Source organism: Filicampus tigris, chromosome 22 (assembly GCF_054856515.1).
Source record: "Filicampus tigris isolate MCC_2025a chromosome 22, RoL_Ftig_1.0, whole genome shotgun sequence".
NCBI lineage: Eukaryota > Metazoa > Chordata > Actinopteri > Syngnathiformes > Syngnathidae > Filicampus > Filicampus tigris.
The window spans coordinates 6,245,501-6,267,588 of NC_141238.1; the positions used below are offsets into that span (position 1 = coordinate 6,245,501).

Sequence of the window (22,088 nt, forward strand, 5' to 3'; positions counted from 1 at the left end):
TTTGTCATTCAATTGAAATGAAATCATTTCGAATGAAGATCTCTGGTCACCTGTTTACATTTACATGCTCCAGCACGCGAAGATCGATGTCAACATCACTTGATCTATCAAGATGGAGTTCATTCATCGATTTAGCACAGTATTCTCGATTGTTTTAACACTTTTATTAAAGCGGCGTCTTGATCAAAACAAGTTACCGGGACTTTAAAACAAATTCTCGGGTTGCAGAGGAGCTCTGGTAAGACGCTGTCATTTTAAAGTGTGCGTACGTCGACGTCACTACTATGTACGTCAAAACAGAGCATGCGCAGACGACGCAGCCTGGCTATTCGGATTGAATTGTTTACAATCATGACACTTGTTCGGATTGTCAAAAGGAATACATCACCCCTGTGAATCCGAATAAAATTCCATTCGGTCTTTTTATCCCGATTGGTCATTCAGATCCTTTCCAATCGGCCATTTCGTCGCGCAGGTCTGTTTTGCACTCTTCAGAAATATTAGTTCTTGCTTGCTTCTAAATGTTTTCCGTGTCTAATCTTAGATACGATGTACAGTGGAATCTCTTCTGTCGTTTTCGATTGGATAATTTTCATGCAGTATTTTTTTTTCTCGCACGCACGGCGGAATGAATCCTCTGTGACGGCCAAAAAAGTATTGAAAGCTAGCTGCTACAGTTATATCGACCTATACAACATATTTTTGAGGTATTTGAGAACGTATGGACAGGGAATCTGCGAGGTAACTGGATTCTATTTATTCATTCATTCATGCATGCATTTATTCATTCATTTGCTTGCTTGCTCGCGTAACGTCAACATTGTACTGATCTTTAAATAAAAAGCTACCAAAACCACCTATAATAACGTTCGAGATCCGCCTGAGTAAAATAAAACGTTTTCATACCTGTGTAGGTACCAAAAAAGGCTGATGGAAAGTCTCATTAAATACTGGTAGCGTTTGAAAATAATGATCCCCGGTGAGGGAGGACCTGGATCTATTAATTTCTAAAGCCTTACTTTCTTAATAACCTCTTCTTTGTTAGCACTAGTAACCCAACCCTTCCAAAATCATGTTATAAAATTCGTCAAATGTCCAGGCAAGCGCCGCAGCCTACTCTGTCAGTTGAACCAATGGCACGCAAAGCAAAAAAATCACGTGATGTTATTCATCCAATCAGGCGTAGATATGCGAACAGCTGTTCAGCTAAATATCGTAGATGGAACAGGTGTATGCCACACTTTTTGTATAGATCAATTGACTACTTTTAAATGATGCATAATAGTGGAGGAAAACAAAATGTTTTGGAGAACGTTTAAATAAAAAGAAAATGTAAAATAAGTGTTTTATGTCCACATGCTAGTACATCTTGTCAACCATCAACAAATGCCAGTTTCTCGCTGTCTTTTTTTTTCCCCCCTCCTAGATTATTTCACTTGAGTCATCCCATGGAGCCTACTTTCCTTAAAGTGCAATCTGGATGTTTCGACAGTCAAGGAAAAGCCCATCCTCCATTCCAACAACATCGCAGTATCCTCACCCACAGATCTCACAGCCGACAAATGCCCCGTTTCAAATCATTTTTCAAGCCCTCATCATCACAAACGTGCGCCAAGGCGATGTACGATTTATCCGAAGCGCGATGTCACCCCACTCCAATGAATACTTTACCAACTGCTCTGAATTTTGGACCTCCAATACAACACCTAGACGACGCAGAACGTGCACGGTCAACTGTTTATGGGCGACGGGTGTTTCCTCCTCAGCCGTCAACATGTGGGCTTCTTTCGCAAGCCGATGAAGCGGAACCACCCACAGATGATCAAATCCAAACCCTGATTGCAGAAAAGCTCGCATACTTTCGGACTCAGAAGAACATTCTTTGTACATCGACAACTCCAAAGAACGAAGGTGTGATGGAAGTTCCTACCACTTCATCGTCGCATCACGAGGACTGTCCATTGGTGGAACCGACCAAAAACAACTCACAAAATAATCACAAACCCGTTCGGGTCGGCGTGAGCAATAAAGCAGAAATTTGCCGAGTTGCACGCAGCCAGTCAAATAATGATAATGAATGCGCTCATTCCCAGGATTGTGCGTGCTGTGAAACGGAACATTCAAAGACATCACTGGGAAAATTTGTATCTGAAGGTGAGCGGGAGGAAATGCCCCTTGCACAATTTTTAAAGGATCCGCAATACGACGACATTTCAGATGATGACAGAGATTTAAAGGAGGCAGCAAGAGTTTCTCGAAGAGAGCAGGAGAACAGGTTCCAAGTCATTTGTAAAAACCCGCAGTATGAAGACATAAGTGATGATGAAAATCACCCCCCAACTCTGGAAATGCCTACGATTGATCCCGGTAGCAAGGTGTCAACACGACACGATTTACTGAGAATTTCCGCGACTCTGTGTTCCGGGGATGACGATTCTTTAAGTGGAGATCGATGCAGCAGAATAACAAAAGCGGAGCGTATCCAAAAAATTGCCGCCTTGAATGTGGAACCCAGTCGAACTGACCATTTGTTGAATTCAAATAAAGTACAAATATTTGATTCATCGGAGAATGAAAATAGTGTTGAACTGATTCATAAGAATACCGATACCAACAGGACAATTAGCTTAGGAACTATTATAATCTTGGATTCTGACACGGAGGAAAACGAACAACACTTTAAAACATCAAGGCGGAAAATATTCTTTCATGGATCTCATGACATTTGTGTTCCACAGAAAAAAAGAAAATGATGTCAGCTTCATTTTTTTTTGTCATAAAATGTTGTACTCCAAAGTAGATTTATTAAGGTATATTCATAGGTCATTTTCATGCAATTACTATCATTAAAAGTCTTTTGGGAAGAGTGAGACGCCCTCTTGTGGTGAGGTCAGGATCTTCGTGTGCGTATTTGTTGTCGTGTGGCTGTGATGTTTCTCCACAGGTGATTGGATAACCGCTATCATGTGACGCCTTTACTGATTGGCCAACCGTTGTGGACACCGTTTATGGGCCTTTGCGGTCACTTCATGTGTTTCGCACTTTGCAAATGTTTTTAGTCAGCTAGTTTCTTGTTTGTTAGAAAGTTCATTTCTAGTATAATTTTGCACTTAAAATTATTGAGTATTTTATGTGACTAAAATTTTCAAGTCAATTTGTGATGTATTCACGTGCGTCGTTAATTTAAAAAAAAACATGGACTCAGGGACACCTAAGGTATTATAAAAACAAAGTTTTGTTAAATATTTATGTCATAAACCCTTTGGCACACATCATTTAAACGTACAAGCTCAAGTAAAAACAAAACAAACAAAAAAACAAAAGTAAACAACCATGTACTGGCAACACTAGTATTTCAATTTAGTTCTTTCTATTACAATCGTTTTTTTTAATTTTAAATATCTGTTTCCAAACATGATATCTATGACCAAAAGAGAAACGGAACATTATTTATTTTTTTCTCTACCGTTTTCGATCTTGCAGGTAGAAGAAGCCTATCCCAGTTGAAAAAAAAAGTCGAACCGGAAGTCTTCCAAACGGAGCGCATTATAAATCAAAAGCACACTCAGACACACCCTCTGCAAACTGCCCACCTTGCAAATTCTCAACGAGTAGGACTGCTGGTTACTTCAATTGATTTTGGAATTAACGCCTGAAGTAGAGCCACGAGGTTGGTGGTGTTTTTTTGTTTTTACTTCTTTTACTTCTTACGACATGCCTGTTGTCTATCCTCCAATGGGAATTTCCGTGCTATTCATTTAAGTGACGTATGGTTTGAGTTAGTTTTGGAACGATGGCAAAGGTTGATTGGCGATGCGGTTTGCTCTTTTGTTTCATTTAAATCGCGTCAAACCACAAAAAATATTGAAGGCACATGAATTAAATTAGGTATGTCTTGCACGGTGGACGTTATTAACAAGTGTTTCATTGTCGTTTTAGTTTGTGAGCAATTCGCTGTCAACCGTTTTTTGTTCACATTTGCATACTTTATTTAAGGCGTAGGAATTGTTTCAACATTGTGATTAAACGCCATTAAATACAAATATTTATCCACTAGATGGTAGCACACCAATTTGACTCAAAAAGACGACTGGAAACAGGAATTAAAGTATTTCAGCTCATCCTAGATTTTGCTGAAGGTTATTGAATGTCAATCCTGCTTTTTACTCCGACAGAGGTTTGTTAGTTTGGAAAAAGACACTTGCATTGTCTTACAGCGTTTTTGTGTTCATCCTCTTGCGCTTTGTCAATATTATTAAATCATTATTTTTGACTCGGCACAAAGATAATCAGTCCATTTTCGTTGAGGACTATAGAAATCTGTTTACTATTCAGAGGCTGACATATTGAGCATTCGGACAGTTTTAAATGACATGTATGCAAACAATTCATCGCTTACGTTGATAATTGAATATTGTCGATTTTAATGGTAGAAATATGAAAATACAAATATTTGCCCCTCTTCTAGTTGTGAAGCTGAGCAATGGTGCAGCTTCCTCCATCCCCCACGGTGGGTGTCACACTTGCTGGTGAACAATCAGAAGAGAAGGAACGAATGGAAGGCACTTTGATTGTTTTGAGTCCAAAGAGAGACTCACTTGCCCTGCCAAACTTTGACTTCCCCACTTCCTATTATGGCTATGAGACGTACCTCGAAGATGGACTTATCTGCCTCAAACACAAGGTTCGCAACTTGGAGAAAAAGAAGGTAGGAACACCAAAATGTGGCCAACGAGATGGCCGGATTTAAATTTTTGTCTTGCTTGCCGTAGCTGAAACTGGAACACTATAAGAGATGCCTGACCTGCGGCGAGACTCTAAATAAAGACCAAATGGTGAGTCCAAGTTTTCAAAATGACAAAAAATGGTGTCACATTGGCATGACAATTTTTTTTTTTTTTTTTAGGCCGCTACCGATAAATATGAGCAGGTGGTGCATAACTTGGAGTTTGCCAAGGAGCTCCATAAAACCCTGGACAGCTTGACTCAAAACGTAAGAGTTTAATAGCTAGTTGCTATAACGCTTACTTGAATATTGTCTGTCCAATGAAAATGGATTTCTATTCATGGTGTGTCTACGCGGTGTTTGCTAGCATTTGTTTGTAGACTAGAAAAATAACACTTGCAATACTATGTACATTGCGATTTCCGAGGTGATAGACTTAGCTTCTTTGGCTAGCTTTGCCAGATTCTTGACTTTTGATTTGACTTTGGACTGATTTTCTGCAAATTTCCAAATGCTGACGTTAGCTGCTGAGGTCACAGAAGAAGGCAGTCAAGAGGGAGCAAATGGTCAGGATGGAGGCGGAGAGGAGGCGGCTAAGCATGGTGCTCCAAGTCCAGCACCTCCTCGCTAGCATACAACAGGCCCATGTCAAGAAAGACCTGCTAAACGGACACAACCAGGCACCCTACCTACCCGCAAAGCATCTCAACAGCTTGAGCCAGCTGGCCAATTTGCTCGAAGCGAGGCAGGATGACAGACTGAGGTGATTTACGTTTGTTTATTTTGAATGGTGAAAATAGATTTCAAGCGATATTGAACTGTTTTGGTATCATAGTTTGTGGCGTATTTACACTTTACAATCGGCATAGGTGCCGATATTTTTGCATGCTGACAAATATTGGCATCTGAGAGCTCAATTTAAAATTGAGACACGATCAATATTTCACGATTCATACTTAAATATTCAATATTTTTCTTCTGTTTTTGTGTTGAAGTTTAGCGCAGTGGATGGAGCAAGCGGCTGTGATATACATCGACCTCCTGGAGGGAGAAGAAAAACCAGTGGCCGGCTCGACATGTACGTCGCGGCGAGTTACACGCGGCATGCCACATTACACGTGCAAAAAAATTCTCATAAATTGTGAGAAAAATGTAGGTCTCTTGCACACCAATATTGACGTTTTTGGCATATCTACATTTCTTTGATCGTACACATGAAAGGAATTAACTAAATTATTCAACTGATCGCTAATTAGCTACATACATCAGTTTGATTTATTAGCTTGGGTAACATTCTGGTACAAAAAATACATAAATCTGTTTTTCTTTTTTTTTTTTTTTTTTTCCCAGTTAAATCGCTGAAAGAGGAGCTCACCAAATTATTGGAATGCAAGTACTTCTCCTGTCTTCCTTCCAAAACGACTCTAGGTATGTCCAAGCAGCTACAGCAGTAATTGTGATCGTGACCTTAGATAAAATAAGAATACATATTGATGGCCTTTAACAGGACAACATTAACTAACAGTAAACGTTTGTGTTTTGTTTTTTTTTTTTTCCTAAATTGTTGTGATTTAATGATGGTGTTTAAAATATGACTTCATGTCTCATTTTGTGTTTTCGGCAGCCAAATCAAAGTTGATGCGCCCTGAAGTTTGTAAAGGGGTAAGGTCACATTTCACTTTTTTATTTCTTTTATTTTTTAAAAGCAGCTTTTTATTATCCCGTTTTTAGCTATCTCAGGGGTCGGCCATTTTGTCACTTCAGTCGACTTAAAATGACATCACAGTTGCTCAGGGCTCAGATAAGGACCAATCATGGCTCAGCTTCAGAAAACAGGTGAGCCATGATTGGTTGTTACCTGAGCAACTGTGATGTCATTTTCAGTCGCCAGAAGTGACAAAATGGCCGCCCCCTGACAGGGCTAAAAACCGCTGGATTTAGCTTCCTAACTCGTATTCCACAAACACAGTTAATATCTATATGCTGTGTTTAAACTAGTGGGGGCGCTTACAACCTATTTTGGGGTTGACTTCCTCTTTAAATGTAGAGTTAAAAAAAAAAAGAAAAGCATTTCAGTAATGTTTCTCAGTCTAAGTTGATAAGCGAGAGAATGTATAAGAGGAGAAGGAGAGCGTTGAGTCGCTTACGTCGGACATTGAGAATGTTCTTGCTCAGAATTATAAGGAAGACTTTATGGTGATGAGAGAGGATGACCCTCCTGACTGCTGGGATTTGGAGTTCTCTGATGAAGGCATTTCAACTCGGGCTTCAGTCAACAAACCATGGAAAGGAGCAGCTACTTTTATCCCCAAAGCCCCGGTTACCAGCAAGTGCAAATCAACTGGTAGTAAACAGGTAAAATCATTTTGTAAAAAAAAAAAATCTAAACAATTTAATATGATGGGGGGAAAAAGTGTGGAAAAGTACTAGCTAGGTAGAACGTTAGCGAGCTGTTGTAGCAACTCACAGGCCCCTCTGTGAAATCTCGAATTACTCTTTAGAAAACCTCATTCACAGTAATACTTTTCACAATTACAGCGAATTTAGTCATTTGGACAGAAATCCGCGTAATAAAATGCGATGTGAGCGTATTCATCTTCTTTGATTTCAGGGAAAGGAGAGAAAAGCTAAAAGCGAGCGAAATGGAAAGACTGTGAGTGCAAAACTGTTTATTAAAAAACCAAAATAGTTCTTGAACATTACACTTTGTGATTCTTGGCAGGACGTTCACAAGGGTTCACCTGGAATGAAATTCAGCTCTCCAACCTTCCCCAAAGACCCCATCATGAGGAAAAAACACTTTGAGGACCTAATGACCAAGAACCATGGCTCATTCAGTTTTATGCAGGTGCAATGTAGCAATTGAAAACCTAGACTGGTGTACTAGGAAACTGATACAAAACATATTTTAATATTTTACGTTGCCGTCTAGGATTCCTTTCTAGATTGTGAGTCCTCTTCAGAAAATGGAAACTCCAGATTTGAAAAGGAGCAATCGGGATTGTCATCTCCACTGGGTAATGTTGAACCACTAGAATTTTTTTTTTTTTTTGTTGAGCCTCGATAAGTGTAATTGACTTCATCGCTTAGTGGATTTATTTTTTTGCTCTCCTATTAGCAATTTAAACACCTGCTGTACTACCGTTTATTTACAGCATATTGTATGTGTGCATATCAGTTTTCGGAACAGGATTGATCCCGTTTTTTTAGTTTGAGACAACTATTTAACCGAAATTATTAAATACTTGATGTTCTTTCTCCCAACCAACAGCTTTAAAAAACTCAAGTGATCCGCTGCCAAAAGAAATGCATGTAAGAAAGCATTTAGCCGTTTCTATGATCACACGGTGCAAATAGTCTACCAGCACCTTATTCAAATGCAAGTTTTTTGTGATATAATTTTTTTATTTTTTTAAAATATTCACTGTACAGTATGTCATGATAAAGTGTTAATGAGTCAATTTTCCATTCACAGTCCACCCCGCTGCCTGCTCGGCTTCTGGACCACAAGACAAGACTGCCAAATGGAGATCAGGGCTTCAAAAGCTATGAGCTGGAGATGTCCTCAAATGTAAGATTCTGTGTGATAATGAGATTTTTTTACTGTGTCCATTTGACCTGCACGTTTTTTTTTTCCTTCTTCTACAGGAACCTCTGCATTTGCCTGAACAGAAGAAATTTTCTTCACCATTTTGCACGCCAGAGTCTACAATCTCAGTCAGTTTGAAGTCCATATGTATTAGAGGTTGGGAAATATGGAGTAACTTACGATGCGATTATTAAATAATGTAATATAACTAGGGCTGTCAAAATTAAAGCATTAACAATGGATATTAATTTAAATTTCATAACACTCTAAAAAAAATTGAGTTAACTCAATTTTCTTTACTTTTCTGTAGCAACCACTGTGCAGCCAAACTTGGAGGAGAGTCACTGTCGCAAAGATGGACTTTTACGTAGTTTTACTTTAAAAGGTTGCTTGACTGCTAATTGGAGAAATCCAAAATAATTTGCACATTTTGCACAGCCAAATTCAAATACCACAGTAGTTGGATCAAACAAAGTTATTAGAACAGTATTTGAATTGAAATCTACTTTTATTTTTTTTTCCCACATTAATTCCAAGATTTTACTCAAGTAAATAACGGTTCAAGGCTTCGTAAAAAAATTGTAGTTGAAAAATAAGATTAATCGCGATTAATTATGGTAAATTCTGCGATTAATTGGATTAAAAAATGTAATCGTTTAACAGCACTAAATATAACATGTTGTCATTTAGCTTGGAATCATTAAATGCGTACTTCACTTCAGTTATCGTACGACACACTCAAACGTGGTCTTCCTCAGACACTGGTAGCTGAATCAGGAAAGACGTCTCCCTGTAACAGGATGGCACCTAGCATCTCCATACCCGCTCCCAAGCACACATTTTCCACCCCGCCCGCAAGGCAAACGGTCACCTCTGTGCAATTTCATGACATCCCATCAGTAAGTCTTCAAACTTGTGTGTCGGTGAATAAGTTAAAGAGCAAAATGCCGTGTCATTTTGACGCCAATTTTTAATTTTTTTTTTTTTTACTGTAGGTCTTCAACGGGGATGCAAAGGTCCAATCTAAGTACGCCAATTCCAGCACCCAAACACCACCTGAGTTTGCGCCCTCAGAAGACGACTCGCAAACAATGGGTATGCCTTCGATGGGGAACTAAACCAAGATGCTCAAACTTTTTTTTTTTTGCTGTATTTTAATCGTGCGCATATCTGACTTCTCTTTGGCAGGGGGGACGTGCATTTTCCAGACTCATCTAAAGAACTACGGCCCTCTCTTAGGTGCTCCGAGAGTAAGTAACCCCCTAAACTATAGTGGCCTTGTTCGACTGTCAAGTTTCCTCCTATGTTGGGCGTCAACTTTTGATTTTCTCCGCGTAGTCGCTCTGCACTTAAACACCGACTGGAAGTTTCAATGCCACCTGATACCGAACACGGAAGTGCTGCGTTTGTTTGCGTTCAAGCAACGTTTTATAGCCTTTGATATGTTTCCAGGACTCTGGATCCCAACATATCTGTGGATGTGGAGCACAGCATCATTCCAGTGGTAAGTACACAATGTTATAGTCTCAATAAAAAGACATTTTTATCACGATTAAAAGTCCAGCAAACCAATATCAATTGGCAAGCCATGGACAAGGGAATATTACACATTGATAAAACTGCTGGTGTCCTTCTGTTAACTCATTCACTGACAGACATTTTCAGACCCTTTCACCCTAACGTTTGAAAAAGTTTCCAAAAATATATAAATTCCTGGGATTGAATTGCTGGACTGTGAAAATTCGAGCGTGTAAATTCGTCAATGGCAGTGAATGATTTAATAAAAGCAAAAGAGTAATAATGATTAGAGAGTAACCAGTGAAATTCAGACAGAATTCATTAAAAAAAATAAATTAAAAAAAATAAGCTAATGAAATAGTCCTGGACAAAAATGATTGCATCCCGAGAAAAGATGGAATATTTTACAATGGGGACAATTCAAATCAGTGTGTCGTCTAATTAGCAGAGGTGGCTGATGGACACCCGTTTTGCCGATGAATGACGGGAAAAAAAAAAAAAAAAAAAAAAAAAGACTTAGCACAGAAGTGGGTTTTCGTCTGTCAGTATAATCATCACTCTGTACCACACTAAACATGGACCAGACGAAGTTGGAAAATGATCAGCGGGCATGTTAAAAATGAAGGCTGCAAGTCGCCGAGCAGCTTGATGGACGGAGACTGTTGTTGCACATATTGGGAAATTTAAAACCGTTCAGGATTGCGGCCAACCAAGAGGAAAATTGATGTCAATTTGAAGAGACAGATAATACCAATAGTAACAAAGGACAACCTTCAAGATACATCAGTGTCAAATTCCGTCATTCCTGGAACCAAAGTGGACGTTATGGAAGAAGACCGAGGAGGACGCTACTGTTGAATATCATGAAAAAGCAAACTGCATATTGACAGTCCGCAAAGCTTCTTGGAGAATGTTCTATGAACAGGTGAGACAAAACTGGAACTTTTACAAAAAAAAATAAAAAATTGTTTTTATCCCGCTCATCATCTCTATAATCACACACTAATGAAGCGCACTAAGAAACCCTAATTCCGATTGAATTTTTTTTTTTTTTTTTTTTTTCTGTTTACCCCGCAGCGGCCTGGCCCGAGTCCTCGCAGGTGAGCAGCCCGGACCGTGCGGAAGAATTCACAACGGTGGATTCCGGGCACGGCGATTCCCTTCCCGTTTCCATGGTAGAGGTCCCGCATAGTCCTCAAGGCCACCATCACACTTCCCTCCTCCCCATGCAACTTTACCCTTTCTCCCAGCCGCTGAAAGTTGCGTTCACGGCCTCTCGCACCGTCAACTTTGCTCCGGGCAACCTAGACCAGCCCATTGTTTTTGATCAGCTGCACAGCAACCTCGGCGAGATGTTCGACACCCACATTGGCCGCTTTACCTCTCCCGTCAACGGGATGTACGTTTTCATGTTCCACATCCTTAAGATGGCAATTAACGTGCCGCTTTACATCAATCTCATGTGCAATGACGAAGTCATGGCGTCGGCGTACGCCAATGACGGCGCGCCGGATCATGAGACGGCGAGCAACCATGCCATCTTACCTCTCTTCCAAGGAGATCAGGTTTGGCTCAGATTGCATCGCGGTGCCATTTATGGAAGCACCTGGAAGTACAGTACGTTTTCTGGCTTTTTGCTTTATCAGGACTGAGCTCCGCGTGGTCTCCTGGTTCCGTACCAAACCGTTGACGCATCATGATTATACGCGTACGACTGTTCTTTAAAATGTGAACCGGGGTTTCTGGTCGACAGTCATACTTGCTGTGGAAATTATGGGAGGAAAACTGTTTTGGTGGAGGGTTTGGTGTTGAACACAAATGGCCAGTATGTTGAATTAAAATCCAAACTGGAGAGGTCAATTTGGTCTCTGGATGTGGCGTAATAAAAGATGAGCAGTGATATTTGTGTGCTTGAGTTTTCATTTGTAAAACTGACTGCCTCATTTATTGCTGGGAAAAGTGAAACAGGAATAAGTGTAATGCTGTCATAGAAGTTAAAAACGTTTTGTTTCTATTACAACTTACACTTATTTACAATAACATTTGTAGATTTCTCTCAAAATCCTGAATGATGCAAATGCCGGACAAAAAGAGACACGACCATTGCTTGGTTGAATTCAACTTCAATAAAACTTCAAACTTCAATAAATATATTACCCACATGCACGCAAATTATTTTGTCATGAGGTGACAGAAAAAAAACATTACATTCCTAACCAAAGGACGCGTTATTGCAGTAACTACTCCCAAACACAAGGTGGCAGCAAACTCCCAGAGCCACTCTTGTACGATGCCGTAAAGTGTATGTTTTAGTTTACGTTTACGTCCTCCAATTGCTGCTCACCGGCAGAGTTTTGTTGTTTTGAAAGCTTGATGGAATTTGAAAACGCTACAATATTGCTTGCTATATGAACCCGCCTCCGCTGCGTTACATCCAGTCGTGGTCCTCACCAAAAGAAATATTTATTCCGTTTTTGTTTGGTCTCAAAGTGTCATATTCAATCACGACTTGGGCGACATTAAACGCAGGTCCGCAACGGCCTTCAGAATTAAGTGAATCTCGTTAATGGTTTTTGCATGTAGTGTATTTCGAGGGACACGTGAAGTGAAGTAATGGATCCCAACCGGATAATTCAGGCTCTGAGAGGGACTATCGATCCTAATCTGAGAAGAGCGGCTGAAGATGAACTCAATCAGGTGCGTGCTGAAGACGTCTCAAGGCTACTGTTTGACTATGGTTAAGGGCGGGGGGGGGCAGAGACCTTTGGAGGGGAAGGTGCTCAAAGTTTAAATGAGGACAAATTGCACTAGAGTTTGAAATGTCGTCCAGAAACATATTTGACTATATAACGAGCCCTATAAGCTATGTATAAAAGCTGAAATGTGTGTGTTCCATCTCTGTCTTGTGCTGGCTTCTTACCTTAACCCCCCCCCCCCTCCCCAATTTTGTGGCCATAATTTTCATGTATTGCGCAAAGAAAAACACAAAATACTAGTTTGTGACCTTGAACTAGTTCTATTTGTATGTATGGTGCATTTCGGCAAGTCGCATCGGCGCTATCATTTATCAATTTGTCAGTCGGACGTTATTTTGGAACACATTTTGTCCATGTGTCTGTTCCAAGTATTGTTGGTTGGTAACTGTGACCCTGCTCTGGTGCGTTTCAGTCCTACAAAATCATCAACTTTGCGCCAACTCTGCTTCAGATCATTGTATCGGAGCAGGTGGAGTTTCCGGTTCGCCAGGCGGGTATGGAGTTCAGCTCGGTCAATATCTTGCAGATATTGTGATCGTTATTGTTGTGTTTGACTTGAACTACTGATGTTGTCAATTTGTTGTTGTTATTGTTGGTGTTGTGTGCATGCCGATAGCGGCGATCTATCTGAAGAACATGATTGGCCAGTATTGGCAGGACAGGGAGCCATCTCTGGGAAAAGTGGCGTTCCCCTTCAACATTCATGAAAACGACCGGCAGCAGATCAGAAATCACATTGTGGAGGGCGTCATCCGCTGCCCCGAGACCATCCGGTAACGACTAGTATGCAACTAGTAATCTTGACCCTCAAAATTTGCCTGATATTTACATTTGTTGGATGAACATTAAATTGGATCAAATTGGCTAACGTCGTTGTTTGCAGCGCCCAGCTGACGATGTGTCTTCGAACGATCATCAAACATGACTTCCCGGGACGTTGGACTGCCATAGTGGACAAGTTGAGTTTATACTTGCAGTCGAACAACAGCGGCAGCTGGTACGGCAGCCTGCTGGCTCTCTACCAACTGGTCAAAACGTACGAGTGAGTAACCGCTTCGGATTTGTCCTTTCCAAACCACGGGGAATGCAATTATCGTTTTGCGGCTGTCAGCTTTGAAGCGGGTGGGGGGTAATAAACAAACAAGGTGTTTGCACTTCAGGTACAGGAAGGCAGATGAGCGGGAGCCGTTGCTTGCCGCCATGCAAATTTTTCTGCCGCGGCTTCAGCAGCTCATCATCCAGCTGCTGAACGATGCCACCATCTTCTCGGTGCTCATCCAAAAACAGATCCTGAAAATTTTCCATTCTCTCATACAGGTACGTTTGGCCCGCGCTGATTCACAACAACGATCCATTTCGTCAAAACATTCGACGGATTGTTCAGATATGTTGCTGGCGCTGATATTGACGCTAATTTCATCATCTGCAGTACTCGCTTCCGCTCCAGCTGCTCAACAATCCAGTGATGACTCAATGGATGGAAGTCTTACGAGCCATAATGGACCGTGACGTTCCCGCCGTAAGACACATTGTGTACAGTATATCCGCTCCATTCCATCTCGAATTGTGCGTGCGATCACTGCGCGGGAAGCAAAATTGTCACGCTGCGGCAAATTTTTCAGGAGACTTTGGAGCTGGATGAAGACGACCGTCCTGAGTTATCATGGTGGAAGTGCAAAAAATGGGCACTGCGCGTCATTACGAGACTGTTCAAGCGGTGAGCAAGGACCTCTATTCATATATATATACATATATATATATATATATATATATATATATATATATATATATATATATATATATATATATATTAGTGCTGTCAAATTTTTTAGATAATCACAAATATTTCCATAATTAATCGCGATTAATCGTATTTTTCAAGTGAAATTGTGATTTTTTTTTTTTTTACAAAGCTTAGAACTGTTATTTACTTGAGTAAAATCTTGGAATTAAAGTGGAAATAAAAAATTGAAGTATATTTTTCGATTCAAAGACTGTTCTAATAGCTTTCTTTGATCGTTGAATACAATTACTTTCCTGTAAAATACAACATTTGAACGATACACCAAAGACGTATAACTAATATGGTATTTGAATTTGGCTGTGCAAAGTGTGCAAATTATTTTGGATTCCTCCAATGAGCCGTTCAAGCAACTTTTTTAAAGTAAAACTACTTTGCGACAGTGACTCTCCTCTAAGTTTGGCTGCTACGGGAAGTAAATAAAACTGAGTTAACTGAGTTAATTTTTTTTTTTTTTTTTAGCGCGTTATGAAATTGAAATTAATCTCCATAGTTAATGCTTTAATTTTGACAGCCCTAATATAAATATATTTATATTTACTTATTTATTTTTTATTTTTTTAGATATGGAAGCCCAGGCAACGTGACAAAAGAGTACTTTGAGTTTGCCGATTTCTTCTTGAAGACCTACGCGGTGGGTTTGCAGCAAGTAAGTGTGAACTGGGTCTAAATTCATAGTACATAAAAACATTTTTTTTTTTTAAAAAGTATCTCTTGTGTCACCTTAATCAGTTTCTGTTGTCACCTTTCTGGCCAGGTCCTGTTGAAGGTAGTTGATCAATACAGACAGAAGCAGTACGTCACCCCTCGTGTTCTCCAGCAGTGTCTCAACTACCTCAACCAGGGACTTTGCCATTCTCTGACGTGGAAACAGATGAAACCTCACATGCAGGTAAGAGACACATCCAACTCACACGTCGGAGCCTTTTTTTCGTTTGGAGTGATTTGAGACTTTTTGGCTTCTTCCAGACGATTTGTCAGGAGGTGATCTTCCCTCTCATGTGTTACAAAGACGAGGACGAGAGGCTGTGGCAGGAAGACCCGTTTGAATACATCCGCATGAAGTTTTGTGCGCGCATACGTAGAAATTCAATCTCAGGATTGACATTTTTTTTTTGTTCAGTAAAATCTTTTCAGGCTGATTTTTTTTTTTTTTATTTATTTCTTTTTTTTTTCCCCTCCAGACCTGTATGACGATCATGCCCTTCCGGCCACCGCTGCACAGAGCCTTTTGTGCAACGCCGCACGAAAACGAAAGGAGGTGAATGTTTCGGTTTGCAAACGGAGTCTGAACTGATGACATGCGCGAACGGGGCACAAGAGTGTACTTTCCTCTTCAAAGGTTCTGCCTCAGATGATGGAGTTCTGCCACCAGATTCTGATGGATCCCACATCCGACTCCCGAAAGAAAGATGGAGCGCTGCACTGTATTGGAGCGCTGGCTGAGCTGCTACTTAAGGTACGAACAATATTAGCGCTGTGCCATGTTGCCACATCTGACCCATTTCGATTTTCAAGTTAAAAACGTTGGCGTTATCTGTGACTCTGATCCCACTTCATGATGAGTTCGGTGATTGGGTACATTCAAATTCAATTCAAATAAGATGTACTCAGATGCATTTTTACATGAAACTTTTTCTTTGGGCTTTGCTGCGTGCGCCGCAGAAGCGGATTTACATGGAGCAGATGGAGCTGATGCTGCAAAATTACGTCTTCCCTCTGCTCGACTCTCGATTGGGTTACTTGCGAGCTAGGGTAAGTGAGCTATAAGTTACATAATAATAATAATAACTCATTCACTGCCAGCCATTTTTAGACCCTCTTTTATCCTAATGTTTGAAAAAAAAAAAAAAATAGAAATAGGTTCCTGGGATTGAATGGCTGCGCTGTGAAAAGACGAATACATACGTCAATGGCAGTGAATGAGTTAACGTAACATTACGTTTGTACAATTCAAAATATTTTTGGCTTTGTAAACGGGTGCCAATTAACCAATTGGAATAAATTTAGACTGGTCAATTTGTATTGATATATTCCCCTGTATAATACTCAGGATCCATTTTGGGAGGGGGGGGGAATGCGCATGATGCAACTTTTCCTTTCAATTCTATTCATATGTGATTCCACTGTTTTTGTCAGTCATGCTGGGTCCTCCACTGCTTCAGCCAGCTGCATTTCCACAATGTGATAGCGCTGAGGAATGCCGTGGAGTTGGTCAAGAAGGACCTGGTGGATGACAACGAGATGCCAGTCAAGGTGGAGGCTGCCATTGCTTTACAAATGTTGATCAGCAATCAGGAAGAGGGTACGAACGCGACCGCGTTGGATGGATCCAATCGTGTCATCTCGGAGCATTGAAGCTAAATTCAGCATGTGCTTCCGCGCGCGCAGCAAAACTGCACATCAGGCCCCACATCCGACCTGTTATGCAACAGCTGCTCCATGTGGTGAAAGAGACGGAAAACGACGATTTGACAAACGTCATTCAGAAGATGATCTGCGAGTACAACGAGGAAGTTGCAGCGATTGCTGTTGACATGACACGGAACCTGGTAGACGCAAAACAGCCCCGATTTGTAATCGGATGACCTCCATGGCACATTTCTGCTGCTCTACAAGTGAGTGTACTCTTGTGTCTTTCCCAGGCAGAGATTTTTACCAGGGTTCTTCAAAGTGAGGAATACGAGGAGAACGAGGACAAGACCGTGATGGCCCTCGGAATTCTGAGCACCATCGACACCATTCTCACGGTCATGGAGGACCACAAGGAGGTGTTGTATTTTGGCGTTTTCCTTCCTTTGCAGCCTTATCGCTCAGAAGCTAGTTGCGGCTAGCATCGGGAGTTTGTCGTTAATAACTAATAATATTTGCAGATGGGGATGTAACAATCGATTTAAAATCGGTTCGATTAATCCAAAACTCGAATTGATTAAATGAATCTAGGAAATGATGTCTGGAGACGTTTTCATCAGAAAGGGGGTGTGGCTGCCTTCCTTTGCAGCCTTATAACTCAGAAGCTAGTTTTTGTTACCGCTAGCATCGAGAGTTGAACAAAGATATTGTTTGTCGTTAATATCTAATAATATTTGTAGATAGGATGTAACAATTAATCGAAAATTGATTTAAAATCAATTCGTCCCGATTAATCGAGTTGGTTAATGGAAAAATCGAATTTGTTAAATTCATCTAGAAAATGATGTTTTGAACGTTTTTTTTCATTCTAGATGCTTAGCACATTTTCAATGTGTAGATCAAATGATGCTTTTGCGCCAAACACCATTTTAAAAAAAATCAAATCAAAACTCGGGAACTGAAAATCGAAATGAATCGGGGCTTGAGTGAATCGTTACATCCCTATTTGTTGATGATTCTTTTTTTTTTTTTTTCTTCTTCTTTTTCTCCTCTATCCCAGATCACTCAACAGCTGGAGGATATCTGTTTGCAGGTGATTGGCCTGGTCTTGCAGAAACCTATCATAGGTATGGCAGGTGTGTCTGTGCGGGGGCGCTATCGTGTTTTGTTCGAGATAACGTACGTTTTGTGGTATGATCAGTGAAGGGATCCCTTTTTAAAGTGTTAATATGCATACAATTAATCTCACCCCTCAGAATTCTATGAGGAGATTCTGTCTCTGGCGTTTGGACTTACGTGCCAGACCATCTCCCCGCAGATGTGGCAGTTGCTGAGCGTCCTGTATCAGGTCTTTCAGCATGACTGCTTTGACTACTTCATCGGTTGGTGTCACCTGACTCGAATGTTGTGGGCAGACGTTGGCACGCCGCTTACCGTGGGCACGAGTCTCGTTTCGTCATCGACGTTATTCAAATTGGGCGCGGTTGATATACAGTAAAAAAAAAAATGGAAAAATCAGCGGTGATTTGAAAGCAAACCAGAACCACAAAGGCTCAAAATCAACGTCTGTTTGCATCGTTTTTCTTGGGAGAAAATTCCAACTTGCGCGCTCATTTATGATGTGCTGTACGTTGTAACTCTTACTGGGTAAAAATCTTTTCATCACTTTTAAGTCCAAAATGACATTGTTGCTCATGATCTGTTTGTAAACTTCTGTCCACAACTGTGTATTCTACTTACTGTGATGTTTTGTTTTTATTTTCCTCTATGTACTCATAAATAACTTCAGAGACATTATTTTTGGTAAATTCTTAACTCCTTTGTCATAATGAACTCATTCACTGCCATCGTCGTATTTATTTGTCTTTTCGCAGTCCGCAGGAATTTATTTAAATAAAAAAAAATTGTTTTCTAAATGTTAGGGTCTGGCAGTGAATGAGTTAGGGCTGTGCAATGAATCGAAATTCAATGACGATTACTACGCTCTCCACGATTACAAAATTGGCGTAATCGTAAAAAACGATGATTAATATGGATTTAAATCCAACGTGCTGTTTTCACACAAGGAAATCATACTCGAATTTATACATGTAATAGTAATAATAATAATTTTATAATAACTAATTTGATCAATTTTGTTTGGAACTTACATATAGTGTTTCAAAGAAATGTATTTCTCTTTATATTTTTTACGTTTAGACATGTTCTTTGTTCTGCAGCAGAAAAGAAATGATTGTTTGAATAATCGTGATTTCAATTATTCCCCAAATAATCGTGATTCATATTTTTTTTTTTCCATCATCGAGTAGCCCTCGAATGAGCTAAAAGCACCAATAGCCCCGTCTCACACTTCCTTTGCGGCGCTACAGATATGATGCCACTTTTGCACAACTACGTCACCGTGGATACGGATGTCTTCCTATCCAACCCCAAGAATTTGGAGATCATCTACAGCATGTGCAAAAAGGTAATATTTTCTTGTGCTTCTCAGCTGCCTGCAATCTGAACTGAACGGAAAGCTGCTGAGGTTTACAGATGAGCTGACTGGCTGGCGATTTTTTATTTTTATTTTTTTTTAATTATTTTTTTTAACCCTTCGTCCGTCCTAGGTGCTGACCGCAGATTCAGGTGAAGAAGCGGAATGTCACGCTGCCAAACTGTTGGAGGTGATCATACTGCAGTGCAGAGGCAGAGGGATTGACCAGGTCAGAAACAGTCACTTGATTATTTGATTATATGCGTGTATGTATGTGTGCTGTACGTACGTACGTACGTACGGGCACACTTATACATACTGTATGTCATCGCTGTCCTGTGAAAAAATACTTATCTCCATTTTTTTCCGTTTTCTTATTTTTACATATATGGCGTTAGACATCGCATTAATGTGGAAATTAAAAAAAAAAAGTTTTCAAAATTGTAGATACGTGTTTTTCACAGGACGGCGACGAGATGCATATATATCCATACTTGTCTTGTCTCTCCCTGCAGTGTATCCCTCTGTTTGTGGAGGCAGCGCTGGAGCGTTTGACGCGTGGCGTCAAGTCCAACAAGCTTCGGATCATGTGCCTGGAGGTGGCTATCGCCGCCCTTTACTACAGCCCGGGCATTCTCATGCACACACTGGACAACGCACACTTCTCCCAAAACCCACAAACCGTAACCGCTCACTTCATCAACCAGTGGATGAACGACACTGAATTCTTCCTTGGGTGAGAAACCCTGATTGGCCTTAGTTGGTCATAGAGTAAAATTCTGGATTCGTAAAAATAAACAAAAACGTGAAAACACATCCATGGCATTGAATGAGTTTTTTCCAATTCACTCATAGGGTCCACGACCGTAAAATGTGCATCATTGGCCTGACTGTGCTGATGGAGCTTCCGAGCCGTCCGGCGGCGCTGGAGGGCGTGGCCACCCAAATCCTTCCCTCTGTCCTGCTCCTCTTCCTGGGCCTCAAGCACCTTTCCGCTTCTCGCCACATCCACAAACCCGACCTGATGGCCAACGCGCGGACTTTGGATGAAGAGCAAAACGGTGAGTTTGCCCGACCGCCCGGAAGCGATCGGCCCAAAATGGCGCCGAGGTCAACGTTGCATGCTGGGCCGGAAGAACATCGAGCCCCGCCGGTTTTCCTTTCCCCGCAGAGGAGATTCCCAGCGATGAGGACGAGGTGAATGAAAAATGCAGCGTTTCGCAACAGCAGCCCAGCGTGCCGATGGGCCTGGGCGACGAGAGTAACGACGACGACGACGACTACTGGGACGATGACGACTGCTTTGAAGGAACGCCCCTGGAAGAGTACAGCACACCCCTTGACTATGACAATGGAGAAGATGAATATCAGTTCTTTGCGTCTGCCCTGCTCAGTATGTCAACCGTTTTCCTCCCACTCCTCAAACGGCCTTTTTTTCCTGATTAAAATTGTCATCGGTCAATCCGGGTTTCATCACTCTCGTTTCCTTCTTCCAAATGTGACTCCGTAACTTGTTGACCGTCTCCGTCAGGGGTCCAGAATGCAGACGTGGCTTGGTACCAGTGTTTGACCGCACCCCTCAGCGATGACCAGAAAACACAGCTCCAGGAGATTTATAGCGTCTCACAGCAGCGGAGGAGTACTGCCGCCAAGGGCCAGTGGTACGCAACAGCATAAGTCGCCGACGACGAACGCGGGTCACGTATTTCCACTTTCATCTTACATTCCGTGTCCTGTTCCGTTCGAAAAGCGGGTTTCGTTTGATTTCTGAAATCCATCGTTCCGTTATCCCTAAATCCGTGTTCTTCACACAGGTGCACATAAGTGGTGCGCGGGTGCGCACGAACCGAGGGCCTGCTCGATTATGAAAAAATATATATATTCATCGCGGAATCACGATTACTCAAACGATCATTGATTTTTAGAAAAAATATTTATTTGGTACAACACAAGAAAATGTTTAAACGTAAAAAATATAAAGACAAACACATTTTTTTTAAACTATGTAAGCTCCTTTTGGCCCAAACAAAAATTTATCAAGTGAGTTGGAAGTATGATTTCCTTTTGTAAACAAACGTTGGATATAAATGCATATCAATAGGTTTTTTTTTACGATTATCCCAATTTTGTAATGGTTGACTGTAATCATTGTAATTGCAATTGAATTTCGATTAATCGCTCGAGCTCACAGTATTCGAAAAGTGTGATACGAGAATGAGCTAAAATAGTACACTCTTTTTTTCTTTTTTTAGAGTGACTGGGGATTCTAAAGAAGAGGGTATGGAGGCTGATATGACCTGACCATGTCTAAAAGCATCGGAATTTAAGGCAACTTTGACTCAGCATTCTGTCAGACTGGCCTTTCTGTCATTTGGGACATTGTGCAATTCATATCGCCCCGACTATGGTATCCACCAGGACGGACTGTATTTATATTTTCTTGACATTTAAAAAAAAAAAAAAAAAAAGTCATAGTAATAATTCTTACTGTTAGTGAACTGCAGTGTGTAGCTGTGTGTGGTTCTCAAAAGAATAAAACAAACACAAATATGTGTTTGTGTAATATGTGTAATATAATCTCATGTCATTGTTGCTGTAGCAAAGAATTTCATCGGATGGAATTTGGACTATCGAGATTTTTGTCAGGGTGCTGGGTTTAGAAACCGCAAGATGGACTTTTACTTTTGATATACCGTCTGTGTCACAAATAAGAAATGGAAGCTTGGCTTGGATTTTCTTGTTTGGTGTCGTGAAATATTTTACTGAAACAATTTTGAGACTCATAAAATCATCTCACAGCTTGGTTTTGTTGCCCAATTTTAAATGGTCACAGTCTTTAATGACCTCAAGTGTATAAAAAAAAAAAAAGA

The 22,088-nt window shown here is 40.8% G+C and overlaps 3 protein-coding genes across 7 annotated transcripts; all 3 read left to right on the forward strand.

Moving 5' to 3' along the window:
* The first annotated feature begins 309 nt into the window (after nt 1-309).
* On the forward strand, nt 310-11,733 carry caprin2 (caprin family member 2). Of its 4 annotated transcripts, none has more exons than XM_086023169.1 (21): nt 312-475; nt 3,484-3,670; nt 4,469-4,708; nt 4,773-4,835; nt 4,907-4,993; nt 5,251-5,489; nt 5,722-5,804; nt 6,077-6,154; nt 6,351-6,388; nt 6,902-7,081; nt 7,338-7,379; nt 7,449-7,574; nt 7,659-7,743; nt 7,998-8,038; nt 8,202-8,297; nt 8,375-8,443; nt 9,074-9,214; nt 9,311-9,410; nt 9,504-9,565; nt 9,768-9,819; nt 10,911-11,733. In XM_086023169.1, the coding sequence occupies exons 3-21, from the start codon at nt 4,484-4,486 to the stop codon at nt 11,483-11,485; spliced, it is 2,382 nt and encodes a 793-aa protein (XP_085879295.1). In that variant the 5' UTR covers nt 312-475; nt 3,484-3,670; nt 4,469-4,483; the 3' UTR covers nt 11,486-11,733. The 4 variants fall into 4 exon arrangements, with proteins under 4 accessions (XP_085879298.1, XP_085879295.1, XP_085879296.1 ...); XM_086023170.1 differs by lacking the exon at nt 312-475 and adding an exon at nt 3,060-3,216; XM_086023172.1 differs by lacking the exon at nt 7,338-7,379 and having other exon boundaries at nt 310-475.
* On the forward strand, nt 469-2,870 carry LOC147126688 (uncharacterized). Its single transcript, XM_086023181.1, has 2 exons — nt 469-741; nt 1,427-2,870. Exons 1-2 carry the CDS (start codon nt 722-724, stop codon nt 2,751-2,753), a joined length of 1,347 nt encoding a protein of 448 aa, XP_085879307.1. The 5' UTR covers nt 469-721; the 3' UTR covers nt 2,754-2,870.
* Nucleotides 11,734-12,142: 409 nt separating the features above from the next.
* Nucleotides 12,143-22,087, forward strand: ipo8 (importin 8). Of its 2 annotated transcripts, none has more exons than XM_086021742.1 (25): nt 12,143-12,530; nt 13,002-13,083; nt 13,206-13,362; nt 13,473-13,631; nt 13,750-13,906; nt 14,019-14,108; nt 14,212-14,306; nt 14,955-15,039; nt 15,148-15,282; nt 15,360-15,459; nt 15,575-15,651; nt 15,733-15,849; nt 16,056-16,145; nt 16,530-16,695; nt 16,782-16,942; nt 17,036-17,161; nt 17,803-17,878; nt 17,999-18,124; nt 19,112-19,209; nt 19,352-19,447; nt 19,734-19,954; nt 20,074-20,279; nt 20,390-20,611; nt 20,750-20,879; nt 21,471-22,087. In XM_086021742.1, coding segments are annotated over exons 1-25 (3,057 nt in total). In that variant the 5' UTR covers nt 12,143-12,446; the 3' UTR covers nt 21,472-22,087. The 2 variants fall into 2 exon arrangements, with proteins under 2 accessions (XP_085877868.1, XP_085877869.1); XM_086021743.1 differs by having other exon boundaries at nt 12,144-12,530; nt 17,803-17,869; nt 21,471-22,086.
* The last annotated feature ends 1 nt before the right edge of the window (nt 22,088 follows it).